The 22,163-nt window shown below is 38.0% G+C and overlaps 1 protein-coding gene across 1 annotated transcript in view; it reads left to right on the plus strand.

Annotated features, from left to right (window-relative positions):
• The window catches only part of TMPRSS15 (transmembrane serine protease 15), a 70,554-nt gene that overhangs the window by 17,606 nt on the left and 30,785 nt on the right, over positions 1–22,163 (plus strand). The window contains exons 8-16 of the mRNA XM_078390275.1: positions 1,214–1,322; positions 3,744–3,853; positions 4,783–4,920; positions 5,656–5,805; positions 6,413–6,518; positions 7,027–7,183; positions 8,639–8,780; positions 19,813–19,902; positions 21,381–21,506. Coding sequence (XP_078246401.1) covers positions 1,214–1,322; positions 3,744–3,853; positions 4,783–4,920; positions 5,656–5,805; positions 6,413–6,518; positions 7,027–7,183; positions 8,639–8,780; positions 19,813–19,902; positions 21,381–21,506 — 1,128 coding nt within the window. The remainder of the gene's footprint in view (positions 1–1,213; positions 1,323–3,743; positions 3,854–4,782; positions 4,921–5,655; positions 5,806–6,412; positions 6,519–7,026; positions 7,184–8,638; positions 8,781–19,812; positions 19,903–21,380; positions 21,507–22,163) is intronic.

Raw genomic sequence — 22,163 nt, forward strand, 5'->3', positions numbered from 1 at the left:
ACTAACCTCTAGTCCAAAGTACAGGATTACAAATTGGAACAATTAAATGTCATGACACATCCATTTCTTTTAGAATTAACAACAGACACAGTCAAAGACTTTAATTTGATATATAAATAGTCATTTGAAATTCATAAATATGCATTATCAGTCAGTATATATGCAACATGATCTCCAATGTGAATATTGACCAATCTGATTTGTGTCCAAATATTCATACTGGTATTGACCCACGGCAAGCTGATCTAGAGATGGCCTGAATATAAATGTTCTTAAGTTTGAGGCAGGGGACCTGAAAATATGGGAAATAAAATATATGATTTAGAATGAGAAGTGCTATACAACACCAACAACTTTGGGAATGTGGTGCAGCTTCAGTTTGTTGGCAAGGCTCCTATCAGCTTCCTTCCATCCTTCCTTTTCAACCCCCCTAGGAAGTATGCTAAGGTAAACTATGTGTTGCTGTTGTGGAAGTTGTCCCCTCAGTGTCCCCTGCGAGTAATATGGCTTGCTTAAGTGTGCCTGCTTATTGCATAGCCCAAATAAGATTGCTATATATTTCATACCAACCTAATCTGGAACATCCTTGGATCATTCTAAGAAATCATTGTAGGTTTAAAAAAAAAACAGACAAAACTTGCTTGGCCTCTTCGAAAAACATGTACTGCTCCACATTCAGAAGACTATGTGTATTGCAGGAGGTTTCTCTCTTTTTTTTCTTCTACCTATAGAGAATGTTGAAGCTGCATTTCTACACCCACATACTTGGAATAAAGTCTTTTGAACTCAACTGTAGTTTCTGAGAGGCTAGTATATGGTTCCATGATTGGGACACTTCTCATGTATAATTTCTAGCCATAATGGCAGAAGAGGGGTAAACCACTTGCCAGAAGGAAGTGCAGAAGACGGCCTAGGAATTAATCAGTTCATCAGTGTGGTAGTCTAGCTAAATATTTTTTTACGTGTACACTTCAAAACATTTATTAGAATGCTACAGAGCAGAAGATCTGACATCCAGACATGAAAACCAAAAGGAATACAGAATTTATATTCTGTCTGGAAATGTAATCAAGTTCGTCTCTAAACTAACAAGAGTATTTGTTTTTACTCCATGGTGTGTTCCTCCTGCAAAGTACTTTGAAAATATAGCATTTTGGAATGGTCTTGCTCTCAATGTGAATGCAATGAAAAGATAATGATTGTTTAATTACAGCTACATCTTGTGACGGACAATTTATCCTGACCAGTTCTTCTGGATCTTTTCACTCTATTAATTATCCAGAGCCCTATATATCAAATACTGTTTGCCGGTGGATCATATCGTAAGTCACTTCATAACATTCTATAGTGACCAGAATGTATTTGTGGCTAAAAAGCAACCTTTGCTTATCAAATGTAAGCAGATTTTCTTCAATATCAAAATCTTAACAATTTTGTTTATACATTCCAGGTAACGTTCAACATGATATGTACATTAAATAATTTTTCATGCTTTCTGAATTGGACAGTTGCTTCTAAGGTTGGGGCACAATAACAGAGCTATCATATTGCATTTAATCTCATCCTTGACTGTCATCTCCATGCAGGAAAGCATTCACCTGTTCCTCCCACAAACTGAGCTATTGAACTATTTCTTGTGTGCCATAAATTTCTACACTGGGAGAGGAAAAGATTGGTTGATTCACATAGCAAGCTTGTGGACATAAATATTGTGGTTGTCCTTGGAAATCTTTCCAACTGATCAAGATGATAATTTGCATGCACTTGTAAAACCAAGTTCTGGCATTTTAGGGTGGTGATACAGCTCTAATTCCACTAATTCTAGACTCAGAACAATTCTAAGTGGGAGCCCATAGGGAAGCGAGTATTTCTGGAAATGTTCAACAAATTACTCACACTTCCTGCCCTTGTACAATGACATAAACATGCTCAGCACCTGGTACATGCTGTTGTCATCTCCTGTTCATGGAGGAATTCATCAGAAAGAGATGCAGCATTTCAGAAATTAATTCACTGTATGCCTACGTTTCTCTGTCAGGCTTTTTTTTTCCATTGTTTACCTTTCCGATTTAGACAAGCTCTGTTTTTATGAGGATTTTCCATTTCCTCATTCAATTCTGTGCTTATTTCCTAAATCAAGATATAATATTATTATTCTTGTTAATTACTGTCCAAAAAATATACGATGATTGTAACCAAATTGCCCCATCATATTATGTTAATTTTGGTGGGTTAATTTTCTCAGCACTTTTCTGCCATTCTTTTTTTTTATTGCCAGATATAATTTTCCATGCTTCTTCCATCTAACAAAAGTGCTAACAAAAACATAAACAGAAAGGATTGGAGGTCACATAAAAATGTGCTTTCGTTCATTTTCCGAATTGACTTTGACAAGCATGTTGAAATAGTTTTGGTCAAACATGTATTTTAATCCGTTTATAGAAATCCAACCAGGAAGTAGTGCATGTTAGTACATTCAAAACAGTTTGCTGTTTTGAAATTCATATTCACACAGTGAGTATTCTAGATGTTTTTGTTTATACCATGCCAAGAGAAAGGACTCTGTGATATCCTGCTTCTAGTTGTTAAATAATTACTGTTATATTAAGAGTCATGTAAGTATCATTTCAGAGGGTCAGACATGCCACTGTTACATAAATTTTACACCTGAGACCATGCTCAATCCATTATTTCTCTGCATTTTCTGAATCTATATCCCTAGAATAAAGTAATCTACACTAAAAAGGAAAACATGACAAAGCTCATCCTGTTCTTAGTTGAGGGTCACTTTATGTTCCACTATTAATGGATATTCTGACAAGCACAGTGATCTTGCTAATTTTGTAATATGTGAAGATGTGATGAAGTAACATGTACCTTAAATTCATGGTTTGAGTTCTGAGTGGAGAAAATGTAATATGATCAATATGATGATGCTAGAACAGGGTTTGGGGAAATGAATTCAGGGCCCCGCTGAGCAGAATGAGCAAAGTGCCACCAAATTATTGGATAGCACAATATTTTAGGCCACCAGAGCCAGAGGTTGGGAGTTCGAATTCCCCACTGGGACTCCTTAACAGTGGCTGGACTCGATGATCCAAAGGGTCCCTTCCAGCTCTGCAGTTCTAAAATAATATTATTACAAACTGTAGGGCTGGCTTAACAGTTTTGAAGTGAAAGAAGTAATAAACCTCACCACTTAAAAATGGGAGGAGGGGTTAAGCTATTAATACCAGAGTCTACAGTTACTTAATTGCACCAGTGGTCCAAGTTAGTAAACCACTGATGCTTCTGAATCATTAGAGCAGTGTGTGAATAGAAGTGAAAGCCTGATACGTGGTTCACCAACTAAGCAGCCATTTCTGGAGGCCTCCTCTTGTCTTTATGGTTCTATGTTAAGCTCTATAGTTAAGTAGGTTATAGGTTGCAATTTAATTGCCACAGATTGATGACCCACTCAAAGAAGGCATCTCATTCAGTTTTCTATTAATTCCCCTTTCCCCACTAGCCATTCAGACAACAGCCACACCTGATCATTGACTCCAGACACTTGGGCACTATTAAAATGGGACTTCTAGTGTAGAAAGGAAAAAGAAATGAGTAGGAAAATCAACTTCTACCCACCTCCTTCATGAGGATATTTGAATCCAGCACAAGATGCATGAAGATCTCTCCTCATGCTTTTGTAGATCAAATACATCACAATTGAACATCTATTAACACACCATTTTGTTCCCTTTTAGTGTAAATCAGGAGCTGTCCATCAAACTAAATTTCAGTGCTTTTGACACACAAAATTATGTAGACACCTTAAGCATTTATGAAGGTTTAGGCCCTGCAAAGATTCTAAGAGGTAAGAAACCTATGTCATGTAATGAAAGGCAATGTGATGTAGTAATTGGAGTGTGGGGTTTTAATGCAAGAAACCGGGGTTCAGTTTCCCAGTTGGCATTGAAGTTTACTTGGTGGTCTCAGATCAGTTATATTCTCTCAGCATTACCTACCTCATAAAATACTTTTGAGGATACAATGTGGGGAGGACAGCCATGTCTACTACCTTAAACACACTAGAGGATAGGTGAGCCATACATGCAGCTAACAAATAAGCATACATGACATAAATAAATGAATCATATGTGTCACAATATGTTAAAGCTACATTGTGAAGTTTTTACACATCAGTCCAGTTGTTGAGATTCTGAAGGATAATTCCATGTTATATAGGATGTCATGTTGAAGTCTTGTGAGGGTAGAAATGGTTTCTATGGCAACAGGGCTTGCCCATGATATTTTGGTGGCTGAGTTAAAGGACAAAATGCTATACTACTCCTTTCCACAAAGAGAAAGCACTAGGACTGGCAACTGAGTCATGGTTCAAAACTGTCAACTGCATGATTTCTATTATGCCTGAGGGAAGCAAGCTAATTCAGGCTGTGTGGTACTCCAGATGAGAGATATGGTTGGAGGAATCCAAAAGGAGTAGCATCTTCGACTGCCTTATAAGACAGTTTAGGTCCCTCACTTTTCCTACCCGTAAAAGTGGCAAATTAGTATGTCCAGCTCACACCTAGCTGCTTAAATAGTATCACAGCTTACATTGCTTTTGAGCAACCTATGTTATTAGCTAGTTATAGTGTTGTATATCAATCATATATAGCTAGGTGACAGCACTAGAATCAACATGGGAAATTTCTCTTAGTTTTTCCATAAAGTTTATTAATCTCTAACATTTGAATTATGCAGTATTATTCTCTTCCGATAACTTTTATGTCTTTTCCATAGCTATCCTCTGGGGTTCTAATCCAGACACAATTCATATTTTTTCTAACCAAGCCACAGTAGAATTTGAGACAGATTATTCTGAAAACTATAGTGGCTTTAATGCAACATACACATCATTTAATACCAGCGAACTAAGCAGTAAGTACTCTTTGTAATTTTAATGGCCATAGTATTGGTGTATATTGTGGGAATAGGCTTCTCTGGTAGAGTGACGTATTCATGATTTCAGTGGCATCTGCTTTTTATATGTATCTAAATTATTTCACTCCATCAAAGCTTATTTACTTTCAAAGTTTCAGTACAGATAATCAGTTCAATACAATTTTTTAAACTTTGCTCATAGGGGAAGAAAAGTGCTTATGCTTTCAAGGTGGGAGCAGATGGACATGTACTAGAATGCCAAGTATAAATTGACTGGTCACTCAGATTCATGCATTCATTTATGCATAAATCTGAATTTTTAACTACTTTCAGTTAGAATGTTCAATGCTGGTGTTTTACATGAATACATCCTTTGATCTAGGTAATATATCTAAGATAACTTGCTCTGCTACAGAATGTAATACTGCAGGTTTCTTGGTAATTACAGTAAATATGCTTGTTAGTTCAGGGCAACAAACTTTACATTTAAAGCTACAGGTGAGAAAGAAAGACCATAAATCCAGCACAAACCTAGTCAGAGTGTACGACACGCCCAAGGAAACATGCCTTTTTCAAGTCTTATTGAAATTAACATCCAGATGGCATATTTTTATGGGAGGCAGCATCTCATTATAATCACTTTGCATCCAGAAAGGATAATAATTAACAAATTCATTACTGAATTCTATTGTTGATGGATTGACATTATTTTTATTCGCATTTCATTTCAAGACATCCAGAAAATTAACTGTACTTTTGAAGATGGATTTTGTTATTGGATTCAAGATTTGGATGATGATGATGACTGGATAAGAATTAATGGCCCCACCTTTCCTGTTACATCTGGTCCTGATTTTGATCATACGTTTGGCAATATATCAGGTAAGTATTATGTTGTCACTCAGGAAATTCTCAGAGGTATGAATAAGTATGTTTTCCAGACTCCAAGGATTACAGATTGGTTGTTGTTGTTGTTGTTTTTTTCATCAATTAATGTGCAAAAAACCTGACCCGTGGAACTGAGTTAGTGCAGCCTGAACACGAAAAAGATGCCTCTCTTAGTAAATATACAACTATAGAGTTAGAAAAGATCCTGTGTCACTGAGTCCAGCATCCCAACAGGTGACCATCCAACCCATGTTTAGAAATCTCCAATGAAGGAGGATCCACTACCCTGTGGACTATCATGACCCTAGTTGTCTTGCGCTTAATAAAGCTGTTTCTCATCAGCATGCTTCTGAGAGGTGAACAATTGTCAGTTTTGCATACAGAACAATTATTTTGCTTGTCTCAACCTTCATTTTATTACAGATAAATTCGTACACATTAAGAAGGCAGCTTTCCTGGCATCAGGATTTCTTTCATTCTTTGTTAGAGACTACCATAAATGAAATATTTAATTGAAGCTGTTGAGATATGTAATTCATGGAGCAAAGAGTTAGAAATTAATACCTCACCAGTAATATATGTGTGTGTTTGTTTATTGCAGGCTATTATATTTCAACTCCTGCACTCCTTGGAGGCATACCAGTGAGAGTCAAACTTCTTAGCTTAGTGCTGATCCCCACTTCAAACATGTTCTGCCTAAGTTTCTGGTAAGATGAACATAGATTAAATATTAAGACCTAGCTGGTTCCTTTGGATGTTAAATAGCCTAATGGCACATACACAGAAGGAAGTAAATGTGGCACTATGCATACAGAAGGGTGATGTGACTATGTACACCTCCAAGAAAAATTTCAAGGAATCCTAAGACTTAGAATACCCAGAAGGGGAGGGGGACTTAGGCAGGTACCAAAAACTACTCACTAAGGACTGATTGAGTGACGTTAGTGCTAGTGGGAAGCTAACTGACTGTTATACAGAGGCAGAATACGCAGAAGTAGGCAAAGGGGTATTCTGAAGGTAGACATGACTGGACAGCTGGAACCTTGAGCAGAACCACTCTACACTGCAACATTTTGTTACAGATCCCACTTGATTCCTATTCAAAATCCTATTCCTCACCATATTACCTGAGGATGTGGGGTCTAGCTGTGAGTGAACAGTCATAAGGTAACATTAATAGGATAGGATAAATAATTACGTCTTGTTTCCTATTAGGTACCACATGTACGGTGCTACTGTGTATCGTCTGAGCGTTAAAATACTACATGATGACAATCAAAATGTTGAACAGACAATATTCCAGAAAGAAGGGAATTTTGGAAACAACTGGAACTATGGGCAAATAACATTAAACGAAACATCCAGTTTTAAAGTATGTAAAACAGTTCATTTCCATCAAAGTTTTTTTTTAACTCTGAATATTTCTGGTCATATTCACACCCACAAAAATAATATGTCTTAGTCTCTGTTATAGTCAGTCAAAAATTGCTACATGAAGAAATTGCATGTTTTTGGCACAGAGATTATGATGATTTTGTTGAAATGTTGAAACTTCTCTAGTTTGCTACCTTGTTCTACCTCCACTTAAAACCATAAGCTGGAGGGGGGTATCATTGAATATAATTACAAATACAATTGAACATTTCTACATCTGAAAGAAATTTGAATGGCATAGAAATGATAGCAACATGAATCCTTTTCTCCTCTTTTGAGATTCACACTAGGGACTTCCAGATTCCAAAACAGCAGTTCCACACTTCGTCATGCTACTTACACTGAGAAACTTTTCTGAGAGAATGTGTTCAGGTCTAGTTTATGTATTTTGGGCCAAATATCTCTGACACGTTTTCCAAAACATTCCTGCATGAAAATTGTTTCTTGCATTTTCTGATAATGAAAAAAAAATATTTGGCCTGTTTTACAGAAACCACTCAATTGTTTGACAGAAAATAGTTTCAATCTTGGTAGAAAAAAGGACTATGTATATGAGCTAAGAATCAGAAATTTGTACTAATTCCTTTTAGAGGGGATACTAATTTCCTAAAGCCAACAAATGGTATCCATATAAAAGGTTGTTCACATATGTAATAATTTCAAAAACTTGGAAGTATTACTTTACAATTCTGCTGGCTGTGATAATTTTGTGAGTTGTAGAATTCTGAGAATGTATACTGCTTTATGATTTAAGTTTTATCAGAGGCATAAGCCAATGGAACTCCAAGGTATATAGCATTACAGCCAGTGTATTCATCCAGATAGCTCTGTATCCTTTGCTGATATGGGCCATCATAGCATTTATCGACAGTAATGTGGTAGGTTAAAAATGATTGGAAAGTTAATTAAATTCTCCAAAGCTTAAATAAAGGGTCATCTAATATTGTTGATCTTTTATTTAAATGTTTCATGTAACAAGTAGTTCCATTGTTGTTTATTTTTCACTGCGACTAAAAAATGTACGAAAAAAAATGACACTGAACCACAGTATTGGCATTTTTAAAAAGAAAACTTGTGAATTCAGTAAATACAGAATAAATACACAATCTGGTGATCAGCTGGTATTTAACTACAATCTTCAAATATTCAAAGTAAGTTCAGCCATCTATTTATAAAAGTAGGCATTACTTGCTTTCTTCATAACATATCCGAAGTGAATAAATTATATGTATAGTGGAGTGGCATTCAATCTGATAAAGTATATTCAGGAAACTGAGTAACCAGGGTTACAAACAAAGGCATGGGCTTTTCTTTCATCTCTCAAAGGCTCAGCACACGGAAGAGCCAAGGAAAAGGACCAAGGGTAATGTTTTCTGTTACATAATTTTTCCAGGTTGCTTTTGAAGCCCTTAAAAGGCCAGGATGGGATGACATTGCCCTTGATGATATAGGACTGACAAATGGAGGCTGCAGAGAAAATGTTTATCCAGAGCCAACTTTAGTTCCCACAACCCCTACAACGCCTCTGCTACCAAGTAAGTTCTATAGTCAGGAAAGCATTTCACTTTTGGAATACTTCAAAAGCATTGTGGAGGATTTGTGGTTGCTGCTTCACTCCAGTAGCAAGCAGGACAGGCAATGGCAGAAATTTAAGAAAAGCAGAAAAAAAATTCTGAAGAAAGAACATCATCTGTTCACCTGACATCACCTGGGACATGAAGATACTTTTGATCAGAGGATGCTACCTTGCAGTATGGCATTAAAATATTGCTATTTGAATTGCTATGCATACAAAACCTGGAGGCAAATCTGTGACCTTTCTAATGGACCAAAGATTTCTTTGTGACCTGTTAAAATCCAGAGTATTAACGTCATATGCTGATGCAGATTCCTCCATGGCTTCACCCTACAAATTATCACTGATGTGATGAGCTTCATAATTGCATTACATGACAAAACAATGCTCAGTGAAAATCTGAGGAAGAACATTGATAGGATATGACATAAGCAATAAACAAAGGATGCCATAATTAAATTAATCAGTTTTACAGTTTTGCTGCCATTGCCTGTATTACATGCTGAAAGACATCGCTGATGACGCACATGGGTAATTTGTATCAATTTCAGGAAGAAAAATTAAGCTGTATATCAAACAAATATCAAATAAATTGGCAAATAATAGAAAGATTAGAAACTATAGGTATGTAATAGGTGCATATGAACTGCTAATGAGGTTCAGAAGTAGGATGGGATTTGTTTGCACAATGAAATAATAGCATACTTAGTCTGGCTGGGTAACAGGGCTTGTATGTCTAGCTTTATTATCTTCCTTCTGCAGCTAAAGCATGCTGAAAATTGTTTTCCCCACAGAACTATCAGAAACCTTGAATACTATCATATTCAGTCATTCAGCTTGTCATATTTCTATGTTAGTGACATTATTAAACCTGCCCTGCCAAAATCAACGAACATAAAAAACCCCAAATGTTTATTCCAAGAGACATTGGCTATAATCCAGCCAGTCAGAGAAGGCAATGGCAAAATTGCCAGTGATTTTTAATGGAGCTGGATTACTCAGATAGAGGTTCTGTAAAATGTTGCCATCCTTCACAATATAGCTAATATCCATCAAGCTGTGCCCTTGTTTACAGTTTCTCTTTTCATCTGATGTGAAGATCTTATGTTGTGTGAAATGTTGGCCATCGATCTCTCTCCTTGAGCTTCAAGTCAATATCTGTGAAATATTACAGCACAATCTTTTGAACAGTTTTCCCAAAGGCGCCCATACTGAGTTCAACGGGACATATTTCCAAGTGACTGTATATAAGATTGCAGTCTCAAAGTGAAATCTGATAAGGAGGTAGGAGGAATCTTAGGTTGGAATGACCATTCTTTAAGCTCTCTTTGGGGTTATGCAAATAGCACAGAAGGTGAGGGGGCAGATTTATTTAGTTTTCTATTTCACCAGTTCACCTTTTCAAAAGAGAGAGATAGAAGGAAATCACTCTCTTTGGGAGGGAAAATGAATCCACCACTTCAATGTTTTTCCTCCTTGTTCCAAAGTGTTTCTGGTGAATGAGGAACTTTGATTCTGAAAGATGTCCCCTGGATATCCCCCCTTTTTTCATCCTTATTGCCTTTAACGCAGTAATGGCAGAGCAGCCCCCATGATGGAGCTTCCCACTGCCAATCAAAGCAAGACCTCTGCAGTTGGCCTTTCTCTTCCTTACCTAAAGAAGGGAAGGGGGGGCCACAATACTCTGTGGCTCCTTGGAGACCTCATCAGGGACCTCACTGATGCCCTCTTAACATCCTGCTTCATGGGACTGCTCTGAGCAAAAGTGATACAATAACTGCAAAATGTTTTGTGAATTAGGAGGAGTCATACAGTGGTAGTGAATTTATGTTTTGAGGTCGATGCTTGACACTTAAACTGATATACAATACTGTGTACAATGAAGAAGGCACAGTTATCTAAACAAAAATGCCCACTAATTTATTGTATTGTATTTCATGGTTAAGAAAGATATACTTTATGCAGTAACTTTTTGTATTGATAATCTGCTATTATTAAGTGTAGTACTCTATAGTAGACATTGTCTAGAGGGGCGGGGTAAAAATCTCATAAAATAAATAAATAAATAAAATATAGCTGGTTTTGTATTTGCCACCCAAGCAATTTTTAATTAAATTAAACCTAGACTATAGGAACAAGCTTAGCTCTGGGATTTTTAAATGTTATTGCTATACATAGTGGCTACTTATACGTCAGTGTATGAGATGAAATGCATCAATAAAACAAATTACAAAGGAAGACACAGTTTTGTGTAACATTTGGCATTTAGCTACAGATTTTGAAATAATTAACATAATTTAGTAGAACTGCGGTCAATTTCACCATAGAGGAGAAGACTATCTAGTTCCTTAGCTTTTAATTATTCGAATCCTACTTCGCTTCCTTGGCTGTTTCACTCGACTTATTTTATGCCATTTCAGGCCTATGATAAAAATGGTCACATAGGTCAGCCAGCACCATACCCAGTACTTCAAATATCACAGAATCAGAGAATAATTGCTTTGGAAGGGGCTAATAAGGCCATCAAGTACAACTCCCTGCTCAATGCAGGATTCCAAATCAAAGTATATTGGACAGATGGTTGTCTAATATTCTCTTGAATGCCTCCAGCACTGGAGCACTCACCACCACCTGAGGTAGTTGGTCCCATTGTCATACTTCTCTAAACATATTTATTATATGTGTAAAGGTGTTGTTGCTTCTGCTGATTTTTTTATTGTCAGTTACATTCCACAATGATACTGAACACTGAACTAGGCTCACATTTTTGAAGACAGGTACTCACTACTTAAATCTAAGACCTAAAGATGATTGTTGCTCTTAGCTAATGTAGAGAACTGAATCAATGGTATCTACATAAGTGTTGACATGCCATTCAGCAATGCATTCAGTGAGTCTATCCTAAATGGGATTAACAATTGGATTGAGTTTTGAGATGTATGGCTCTTTTTTGTTCTCTGCCACACCCACCATCTGATAGTCAGAGACCACAAAGAAAGGAAGATCTAACCAACAAGAATTAGTTTAGCCTTTCTCCCATGCATTAATTTACATATATTAGATCTTACCTGCAATTTCCTTACTCCTTTGTTTACTTCTCAATCTCTTTGTAGATTGTTTGGAATTATTATATAAAAATATGTAAGTGACGGTTCTACTGGTCTGATGGCTAGTAAGAGAGTATTTATGAACAAGATTTAAGAGTATATTTTAACAAAAACTCCTTTTACATTGTTTTCTTGCCAATGAGATGACTTATAATCAGTGAATGAGAAATCTTATGTGTAAGATCTTGCAAGATCAAATCTTGGCCAAATTGCCTGGGGTGTGTAAGTTTCGCTTTGTTTTAGAACTTCTGTTTAAACCATCAGATCATATAAGCACAGACACAAGACAATCCCTCCACCTAATCTTTCAAAATATTGTGAAGCATAGTAAAAGCCACTGATATTTATCAAGAATGTTCACTGAAACTTTCATTCTAATTCCATTAATCTTTTCACCAAATTGATGTCACATGGCATGCCATTTCTTTCTCTTATGCGTTTTTCTATATCTTTTGACATGGCAATTTAGTCATCTAGAAAACCGTGTAGAATGCCCATTGCTGAAAAGGGGAAACAGCACCATTTTTACTGCAGTGTCTGACAGTTCATAGAGGAACATTTCTGACAGTAAATTGAGGTCTAATGATTAATAGGCCCTTGATTCATTTCTCTAACTTTGATAAAAACAAGACATTCTTTTGTGACAATTTTGTGGCTGCCTCACATACATATGTTCCATTTGATACCATTTGTCCTAATGCAAGCTGGACAAGGCAGATTTGGGAACCCATATTTGAAGGTAGACATCAACTGGGAAATAAGTCCCCATTGGCTTGTGGTACACAGTTCAATCCTGTAGACTTTCAAAGGTGGCTAGAATATTGGGCCCGGCATGTGGTCCCAATGGTTCCAATCATTACTCAATGCAGAAATCATAGCTCAGTAGCAAGGCATATACTTTGAATGCAGAAATTCCAAGTTTCAATCCACCACCATTTGAACCTTGGAAGGAATTCTACTTGCATTTATGGAAATCCATTGTGAGTCAGTGTCGACCATCATGGGCTAGATGGACCTATGGTATTAGTCACATTTAATATGCTAATATGTGAATGCTAAACTAAATTCATTACCCAAGAAAAAATATATAATGAAAACCCTACATTAATAATTATTAACATGAATCTTATTTTATAAAAAATAAAAAATTAATCCAAATGTCTGCTCCTTAATACAAAACAGTATCCATCACTCACACACATTGTTCCTGTCAAACAGTTTAAATGGTAGTTTCTAAAAATCATTGCCTATTTATGCTTGCATAAGAGAAACTGTTGAATCTTGGCAGCAAATTGTTTCTTATTAAAGTGGTACAATCAGTTACTGGATACAGTATAAAATGTACAGTCAATTTTATGCTCAGGTGCAAATTCAGCACATTGTTGATGAGTGGCAGTTTGCTTCCAAAATTTGTGAGATTTCCCTTACATAAGCATAAGCCAGCAATAAGATATTTGAAATAATAATAATGAAATAAGAGAATATTAAATAATTTTAACAAATTATTTCCAATATATGTGCAACAGAGAATGTACAGAGGGGCTTGTGGTTATCCTATTATGATGCAATACTCTCATAGTTATGTAAGACTTTCATACAACATGCAGAGAGATGCAATATCTTAAAAAATGCTCAGGAAATTTATGGAAGATACCTTTTATATATGTTATTGTATCACATACTGTATCATCATAATTTACACTGCATATAGTTGAGGACATTGTCAGCCATGATGAATTTTTTGGAACTTAAAATTTTCTGTTCCCTGTCTGATGTCCCAAGGTCCCCTTGGAATCCCTTTTATCATGGAAAGCCGTTTGGGGCTGTGGGATGGTATGCAAGTCTTTAATTTCTGAAAATTGCCACCTCTTTCTACCAATAGTTGCAAGTTTTGGACATTAAATACTTCCACCTGTCTCATGGCTCCCAGTGGCCTTCCCAGAACAAAAGGGATCCCAAGAGAAACTCAGGACCTTCCAGTAGGAAGCAATTGGAAATTATTAATTTCCCAAAAATTTGCTATGGCTGACAGTGTCATCAGCTTTATTTTGTGTAAGGTAAAGCAACATAATTTTAGCCTGTGTGTGATTGTCCTATGTAGCCAGATATTTGGAGGTACCTTCATACACTTCATTCCCTTAGTTGTTAAGGTCGCAACTAACCTTTACCAGTCTAAGGTAAAGGCTGCCAGTAGAACTTACCTCGCTAACCGGATAAGTGAGGCATCCAACCAGCAGGCGGAACTATTCCGTATAGTACGTGACCTATCCGGAGTTGGCCCGGGAGATAGGCCTCCCCCTAGTCTTACCCCGGACCAATTTGCAGCATTTTTTAAATCCAAAGTGGAGGCCATCCGTCGGGATCTCGCTCCTTTTTTGAATACAGTGAGTCAAGTTGGGATGTCCAGCGCTCCGTCTTGCCCGGTGTCTTTTGACTCTTTTCAGCCCGTATCGCCCGACACTGTGGCCAGGACGCTTGATCGCTGTCGTGCCACCACCTCCTCTTTGGACCCCTGCCCGGCCTGGCTAATCAAGGCAGCCAGGCCCTCAACAACGGAATGGGCTACTGTAATAATTAATGGGTCTTTCCTTGAGGGTAGATTTCCCTCTGCCCTCAAGGAAACACTCATTAGGCCCATAAGAAAGAAACCCAGTTTGGCGGCGGATGAAATTGGCAACTATAGGCCCGTCGCCAATGTTTCTTTCTTAAGCAAGGTAGTCGAGAGGGTGGTGGCCGATCAGCTCCAGGCGTTCCTGGATGAAACAGATGCCCTGGATCCATTCCAGTCGGGCTTCAGGCCGCGCCATGGGACAGAAACGGCATTGGTCGCCCTGTGTGATGACTTATTGAGGGAGGCCGACAGGGGCAAAGTGTCTCTGTTGGTCCTCCTCGATATCTCAGCGGCCTTTGATACCATTGACCATGGTATCCTCCTGGGGAGGCTCGCCGAGTTGGGGATAGGTGGCCGGGCCTTTGCTTGGCTCCGTTCCTTCTTGGAGGACCGTCCCCAGAGAGTACAGCTTGGGGAGAATGTTTCGGCCCCGTGGTGCCTTAATTGTGGGGTCCCACAGGGGTCGATCATCTCCCCAATGCTGTTTAATATCTACATGAGGCCGCTGGGAGGGGTCATCAGGAGGTGTGGAGCGCAGTGCCATCAATATGCGGATGACACACAGCTCTACATCTCCTTTTTTCCAACTGCAGGAGATGCCGTTCTGTCCCTTCGGCGTTGCCTGGAGGCTGTACAGGAATGGATGCAGGAGAACGGGCTGAGGCTGAACCCGGACAAGACGGAGGTACTGAGGGTGGGCGCCCCCACACCTGGGGACATGGGAAACTCCCTCATTTTTTGGGGGGTGACCCTGCCCGCCAGGGATGGGGTCCGTAGCTTGGGTGTCCATCTTGACCCGGCGCTCACCATGGAGACCCAGGTGGCGTCCGTGGTCCGTTCCGCTTTTTTCCATCTCAGGCGGATAGCCCAGCTGCAGCCCTACCTTGATGTGGGGTCTCTCACCACTCTGGTGCATGCGCTTGTAGTCTCGAGATTAGACCACTGTAATGCGCTCTACGTGGGGCTACCTTTGAGATTGCTGCGGAAACTACAGGTGGTGCAGAATGCGGCGGCCAGACTACTCAGTGGGCTGAGAAGATACCAACATATCTCCCCCACTCTGGCCGCATTGCATTGGCTGCCCATCCGATTCCGCATTGATTTCAAAGTGTTAACGCTTACTTACAAAGCCCTAAACGGTTTAGGACCTCGATACTTGGCGGAACGCCTTCTCCCATCTAGATCTACCCGTGTCACTCGCGCAAGCCAGGAGATAAGGCTGAGGAGCCTAACACCGAGAGAGGCCCGAAAGGAAAAGACCAGAATCCGGGCCTTCTCGGCGGTGGCTCCTCGCCTTTGGAACAACTTGCCCCCTGAGATTCGCGCGGCTCCCTCGCTGGGCATTTTTAAGAAACAACTAAAAACATTGATGTATAGGCGGGCCTTCCCAACAGAAAACCCTTGACGATCTTTTTTCTTATTCTGTTCTTTATTATTATTATTATTATTATTATTTACGTTTCTGCTGTAAAGTTTTAAAATTACATTGTTGTTTTTACTGTAAGCCGCCTAGAGTGGTCTAATATGATCAGATAGGCGGGATAGAAATAAAATAAATAAATAAATAAATAAATAAATAAATAAATAAATAAATAAATACAATGGAAGATACTTGATGGAATTTCCTTCTTACATCCTCAAGATTTCTCCTACAACCTTGTGACTTTTCTTTTGAAAATTATTGATGCAGACACTCCAGAGTTAGATTTTTAAAAAATCTACATTGCTAAAACTCCCAGCTTCTCCCCATTATACACATGTGCTACAGTGATGACAGCTATGTTCAATAAAAGAGTATTAACAAGGATGCATTATAACAGAAAATCTTTCCCATGTGAACAGTTCATATTATCATTAGATTTAATGGTATCAGTATAATTGTAATGGCAGGCCCTGTAAGTGTTTCGTTCAAGGCATCTGTACTTTGACAGGCGATAATAAATCTTGTTAGATCAAGAATAAAAGACACTTTGCCTAGTGAGCTGTTCAGTGTAAAATTACACTTCAAATTATTCCAAACCTTAGCTATTCATTATTTAAAAATGGCTGTTCTACTTAGTATATGGATATTAGGGCAGCTAATAATTTTGCCAAGCGTATTAATCTCCATGATATTCATTTTCTTCTTCAAATTGTTCTTTGAGGCCATAAAATGCTCTTGAGAAATATAGTTCAATTTTGAGGTTCCTAAATTCTATCTGTACCCTACAAGGAGTATGGTTAAGTGTATCTCTTTCTACACTATTGAATCGTGAAGTGCTAATTATAAGCATTTAGGTTTATAAATAAACCAAAGCAGTTATGTAATTAGTTGATTCAATCCTTTCCATTCTACAGAAAGTACCTATATCTATTTTCACAAGATTTCCATAATTTGCTGAGATTTTAACTCAATGGCTGAAATCCTGTTTGTGTAAGTTCCATCGTGTAAGGCTGATGATGTCATCAGGTAACATCTTTTTCTCCCATTCCAAGGCCCCGATAGGTCCCAAGTAATCCTTTTCATTGTAAGGAAGCTGTGGGGGCTGATGAACCAGAGGAGGAAGTCTTTAATTACTGAAAATTGCCACAGCTAGTAAAGTTTTCAGTAATTAAGTACTCGTTCTGGCCCCCCTCAGTCCCCAGAGCTTCCTTTCAATAAAAAAAGGATTCATTGGGACTTATAAGGAATTTGTGACAGGAGGAATTAATGTTTAATTTTAAAAAAATGCTCTGGCTGATGATGTTATCAATCTTATGCCCCAGAACTTACACAAACGTGATTTCAGCCATTGGCTCTCTTCCATTGTCTTTCGTTGCCCACTTTTTTCTCTTTTTCTTCACATGGCTGTTCTTTATCGTTCATCTCAGAAACAATCTAGCGGTCATTTGGAGTGAAAAGACCAGCCCAAAGGGTACTGTCATTGCCCAAGGGATGCCCAAATGTGTTCACAGTCCCCACATGTCTTTTTATATAAATTGTTAACTGTTTAGGCAATATTTTGCCAGTCTTCATTTTTTTATTTATATAATATTGATGCTTCCTTTTAAAGTTTGTATACGGACTCCTTATATCCTCACAAGACATCTTATATAGTCAAACAGGCCACTGGAGATTAGTGGCCTCTTTGGCTCACACATCTACAGATATCTGTCACAGTTTTTCATTCTTTGGAATAACACCTTCTGCAGCCTTAATAACTGGTATGAGGCAGGGAGGTTATCTCTATATTAGGACAGATTTGTCGCCACTTTCGCTCTCTTCTGCTTGAAGACAAGAAGTTGTATGTTCATTACAGCTTGTTCAGAAGCTTGCACATTTACCAAAATGTGAAATCATTTACAGTTCTAGAATCAAAAACATTATGTAGTCACGAAAGGCTGTTTTCTGAATGAACAAAGGAAAAACAATTTTCTTTTCTTTCTTGATGAAAGATGTGTGTGTTCTTCACTTGAGAAGAAATGTAGTACTGTATTAAATGGAAACAGACTGAGATAATACAAGACAATTTAGATATCTCAATAGACAAGTGCTTTGGTGATAGAAATCTCTAAATTTAGGAAGTCAGTTGAGGAAAAGTAAGCTTTAGCAATTCAAAGACTTTGCATGCTACCTTATAGAGGACAAAAATGTCACTCTCATTTCACAAGAAAATGTCAGTGGGAACCACAAATCCATTTGTATCCAGGCTTGCTAAACTTGCCAGCTAATCTTTGCAGATGAAATGGTCTTTTGGTAGTTATATGGGAACACAAAACAGAAGTGAGTTGGGGCTCTCTGGCAAAAAATCTTGGGACAGGGACATGAACAATAGTTTGAGTAAATCTCCACAGAACAAAGGCTTCCATTAGTTATCCTTTCAAAAGACACTGTATTTGTGTTTTGATGCACACAGAGCGTCACATGTGTATTTTCCTTTGGTATATTTGTGTGTTAAGCCTCTTTTCCACAATTATAAGGAATTATTCTGATGTATGGCAGTATCATTGCATGAAACAAGAGATCTGAAATCCAGCTATATGTTCCTTCTAGAATAATATATTGCACCCAGTCAGTGCAATAGCTCAAGATTTGCATTGTATGAAGGCTTATTCTACCTCGTGCACAATAGTTTAAAGAAAATGCACAACTGCCAGATGTCTTCCACAGGATCTAGCATAATACATTCAAATGTGACTCCCTCTCAAAGCACTACCATTTCACAATTCAGCGCAACTTTGTGTGAGACCTTCTTCGACAACTCATAGGTTCAGTGGCCGAGTCTCTTAGAAAAAAACTGGAATTACAAGTATTCTTTAAAAAGCTAGTCTTTGGGGCCCTATGTTTTTTAAGCAACATTCTCATGTCATTTGTCAATGCAGGGAAATTTCAGATGAGATTAGGATGTCCAGATCATTCGAGTATGTGTACCTGACAGGAACTGTGGCACAGTAATGCACTTTCCACATATTTGGCAGAAATAAGCAGCAAATATGCTTCTAAGAGAAAGATTGATTGGTTGGTTGGTTGGTTGGTTGATTGATTGATTGATTGATTTTTTGATTTGATTTGATTTGATTTGTATCCCGCCCATCTGGTCTATGCGACCATTCTGAGCGGCTTCCAATATAATATACAGTGGGGTCTTGACTTAAGAACGGCTTGAGTTAAGAACATTTTGACTTAAGAACCACTCTCATAGGAAAATATTGACTTCACTTAAGTACTTAGATTTGAGATAAGAACTGAAAAAAAAACACGTGGGAGGCAGGGAAAGTGCAGAATTTGAACTTTCAGTTAACTACTGCCCAGTGAAAAGGGTGCCTGTCTGCTTCCTCACTCCTCCCAGCGTTTAGAGAATGGATTGGGAGACAGTATTCAGACTGCCTGGTACTGTACTGCCTGGACTGTATTTTCCCTGCCTTCCCTGAACCTTTCTTGACCTAAGAAAAAAAGAAACAAAATATCCCCCTCCAATGGTTGAAGGCGGAATAGCAGCTTCCCATTAGTTTCTATGGACGGAAAAGACCAGATACGGATCAAATGGTTTTCAATGCATTTCTATGGGAAATGCAGATTTGACTTGAGAACTTTTTGACTTGAGAACCGCCTTCCAATACGGATTAAGTTCTCAAGGCAAGACCCCACTGTAAACAATTAAGATAAGGACATATTCAAAGTGTCTTATGGCATAATGGTGAATCAAAGTTGCGGCATGTTTCCAAATTTTTACTCCAAGTCATTTAAATACTCTAACATTTTCTAATGCAAAGATAAAGGACTTGACATCTATGAACTACTTTTTCTCTTTCAGCTGATTGTGGTGGGCCATTTGACCTATGGGAACCAAACACTACCTTTAGCTCAATCAATTATCCCAACAACTACCCCAGCCAAGCTTCTTGTAAGTAACAGCATGGCTTTAAAATTTAAGAATTTCTTAAACTGAAAGGATGGCCTGTCCAATGCTTGTAAAGTGTAATCCTAAAGATGTTCCAGATATTCTGATTTTGGAATATGCTGGAAGCTGATCTGCCAGAAGAAATCCTGTTCTGCCAGCAAAAATGAACTTGTGCCAAGAGAAGCCTCTTCTTCTGGCTAATCTCAGGGATCTGCCAGTAGAAGGATCTTCCAACAGGACTGCTCCACTAGCTAAGGACTACCAGCAGAACACAGCAGAGAGGGAGAAAGTGAGATAGGAGCTAGATATAACAGATCCTAAATTTCTGCAACCAAGAGAAATTTACATTTGAGCCACTCTGCCACTCAAATGTAGGTCAAAATTTGTAGACAGGAGTGCCAACCCAAGGGTGAAACTGCCAGTAACATACCTGGATATTTGGCAGGGTTAATGTTGGTGAAATGAACTTTGATATTAGAATTTAAGTAATAACACTTGTGAGGTTTTATAGTTACATTTGTGTGAGAGTGTTTTTTGCTTTTGAATATATTTGTGGCAATATTGTGCTTTGTTTAATTATTCATGTATCTGTGTAGTACTATGTATATTTCTAAATAATTGTTATTGTTGTTTGTTATTGTTGTTATTGTTATTGTTATTTAGTATTTTGCAACAGAATGCTTGAAAACTGGGGAAGGTGGGCCAGGAGAAAGAAACAGAAAAGTTCAGAAATCCTCCTGGCCAGATATTCTAAAGCCACAGAATGAGCCATAATGACTAAAACTGAAAATTGGAGACTGCAATCATAGAGAGCTCAATTGAAATATAATATTGTAGGGCTGCACCTTCCATGATGTTTCTGGGGGGAAAAGTTTATATATTGAACACTGAACAATAAACACATAATTTCTGTATAATAAAAAGTACAAAACAGAGTAATTTCCAACCATCCCTATTCGGTGTAGTTTGAACTCAGTACAGCTTCTATTGCACTAGTGTTATCTCAACTGGTCCTTAGTGATCTTGCATTGTGTCCTAGGTGTGGATTATATTGTGACTTTTCCAGGACCCTAGAATGCTATACATTGCCTCCATAATCATGCCAAGGGAGCATTATCTCCATTTGGTGTGGTATACCATATAACTGTCTGCTGGATTTGGAATCCACATATAGTTAGCCCTAAAAGTATACCTTTCCAAACACAGTTGAGATTGTGTCTGTGCACACTACATAGACACTATCAAATCTTGCTAAGGAAGTTGCTGCGGGAAACATTTATGCTGAAAAATGCCTAGGCAGAAGAATAAAACATCAGGATGTGAATTAGTGTGCAAGGGAGTATGGAGATGCATACAATGCAGTTGATGACTTTATTCATTTTCTAATTAGAAGAGAATGCTCTTAATTATTACAGTCGCTTTATTCAAAGTATCTTCTTTGTAAAATGAAGGGACTATTTTGCTTTGTCTTTGTTTTCCAGGTATATGGTATTTAAATGCAGAGGAAGGGAAAAACATTCAGCTGCATTTCCAGTATTTTGATCTGGAAAATATTTACGATGTCGTAGAAATCAGAGATGGTAGAGGAGATGATTCTTTATTTCTGGGCAAGTATAATCTACCAACTGATACAATAAATCAAACATCATTAAAATACTATGTGCACCATTTCATTTGCTAAAATGTATATCACACAGCTGTCTTACCTTTTCCATATGTAGCCATCTATTTCAAACACTGTGTTTTCAGTAGCAGCACTATTAGTCAAACTATAGATAGGCAGGTTCCATACTGGAAATATTTTTGTGTACACTTCAACAGATGTCCTTAAACTTTGCATGCTGATTTTCTTCAATTTAAATTGATCTAAAGGCCAATGTACATAGAATGTAGAGTCTGAGCTACCAGCTGAAAGTAAGAGATCAGGTCAGTGGCTAAATGGGAGATATCTGATAATCATATGTGTACTGCTTTGAATTCCATGATAGAAAAGGGTAAGGCAAAAATGGACAAAATTATTTTGGGAAGACCATTTTTGGCCATAGAATGTCACTGATGTCACAGTACAGCTGAAGTGTCCAGGTATGTGCATAGTCCTCCGAAGTGTCAAGACACTGTTGTAACATCATTATGTTCAATTGTGGTAGGATGTGGAAGCACTGCTGCACATACATCATGAATCCCTACAATGAACTCAGTTTGCTAAACCCTGACTTTCAAGTTGAATGTATGTATGTATGTATGTATGTATGTATGTATGTATG

This window comes from Pogona vitticeps, chromosome 3 (genome assembly GCF_051106095.1).
Source record: "Pogona vitticeps strain Pit_001003342236 chromosome 3, PviZW2.1, whole genome shotgun sequence".
Lineage (NCBI taxonomy): Eukaryota > Metazoa > Chordata > Lepidosauria > Squamata > Agamidae > Pogona > Pogona vitticeps.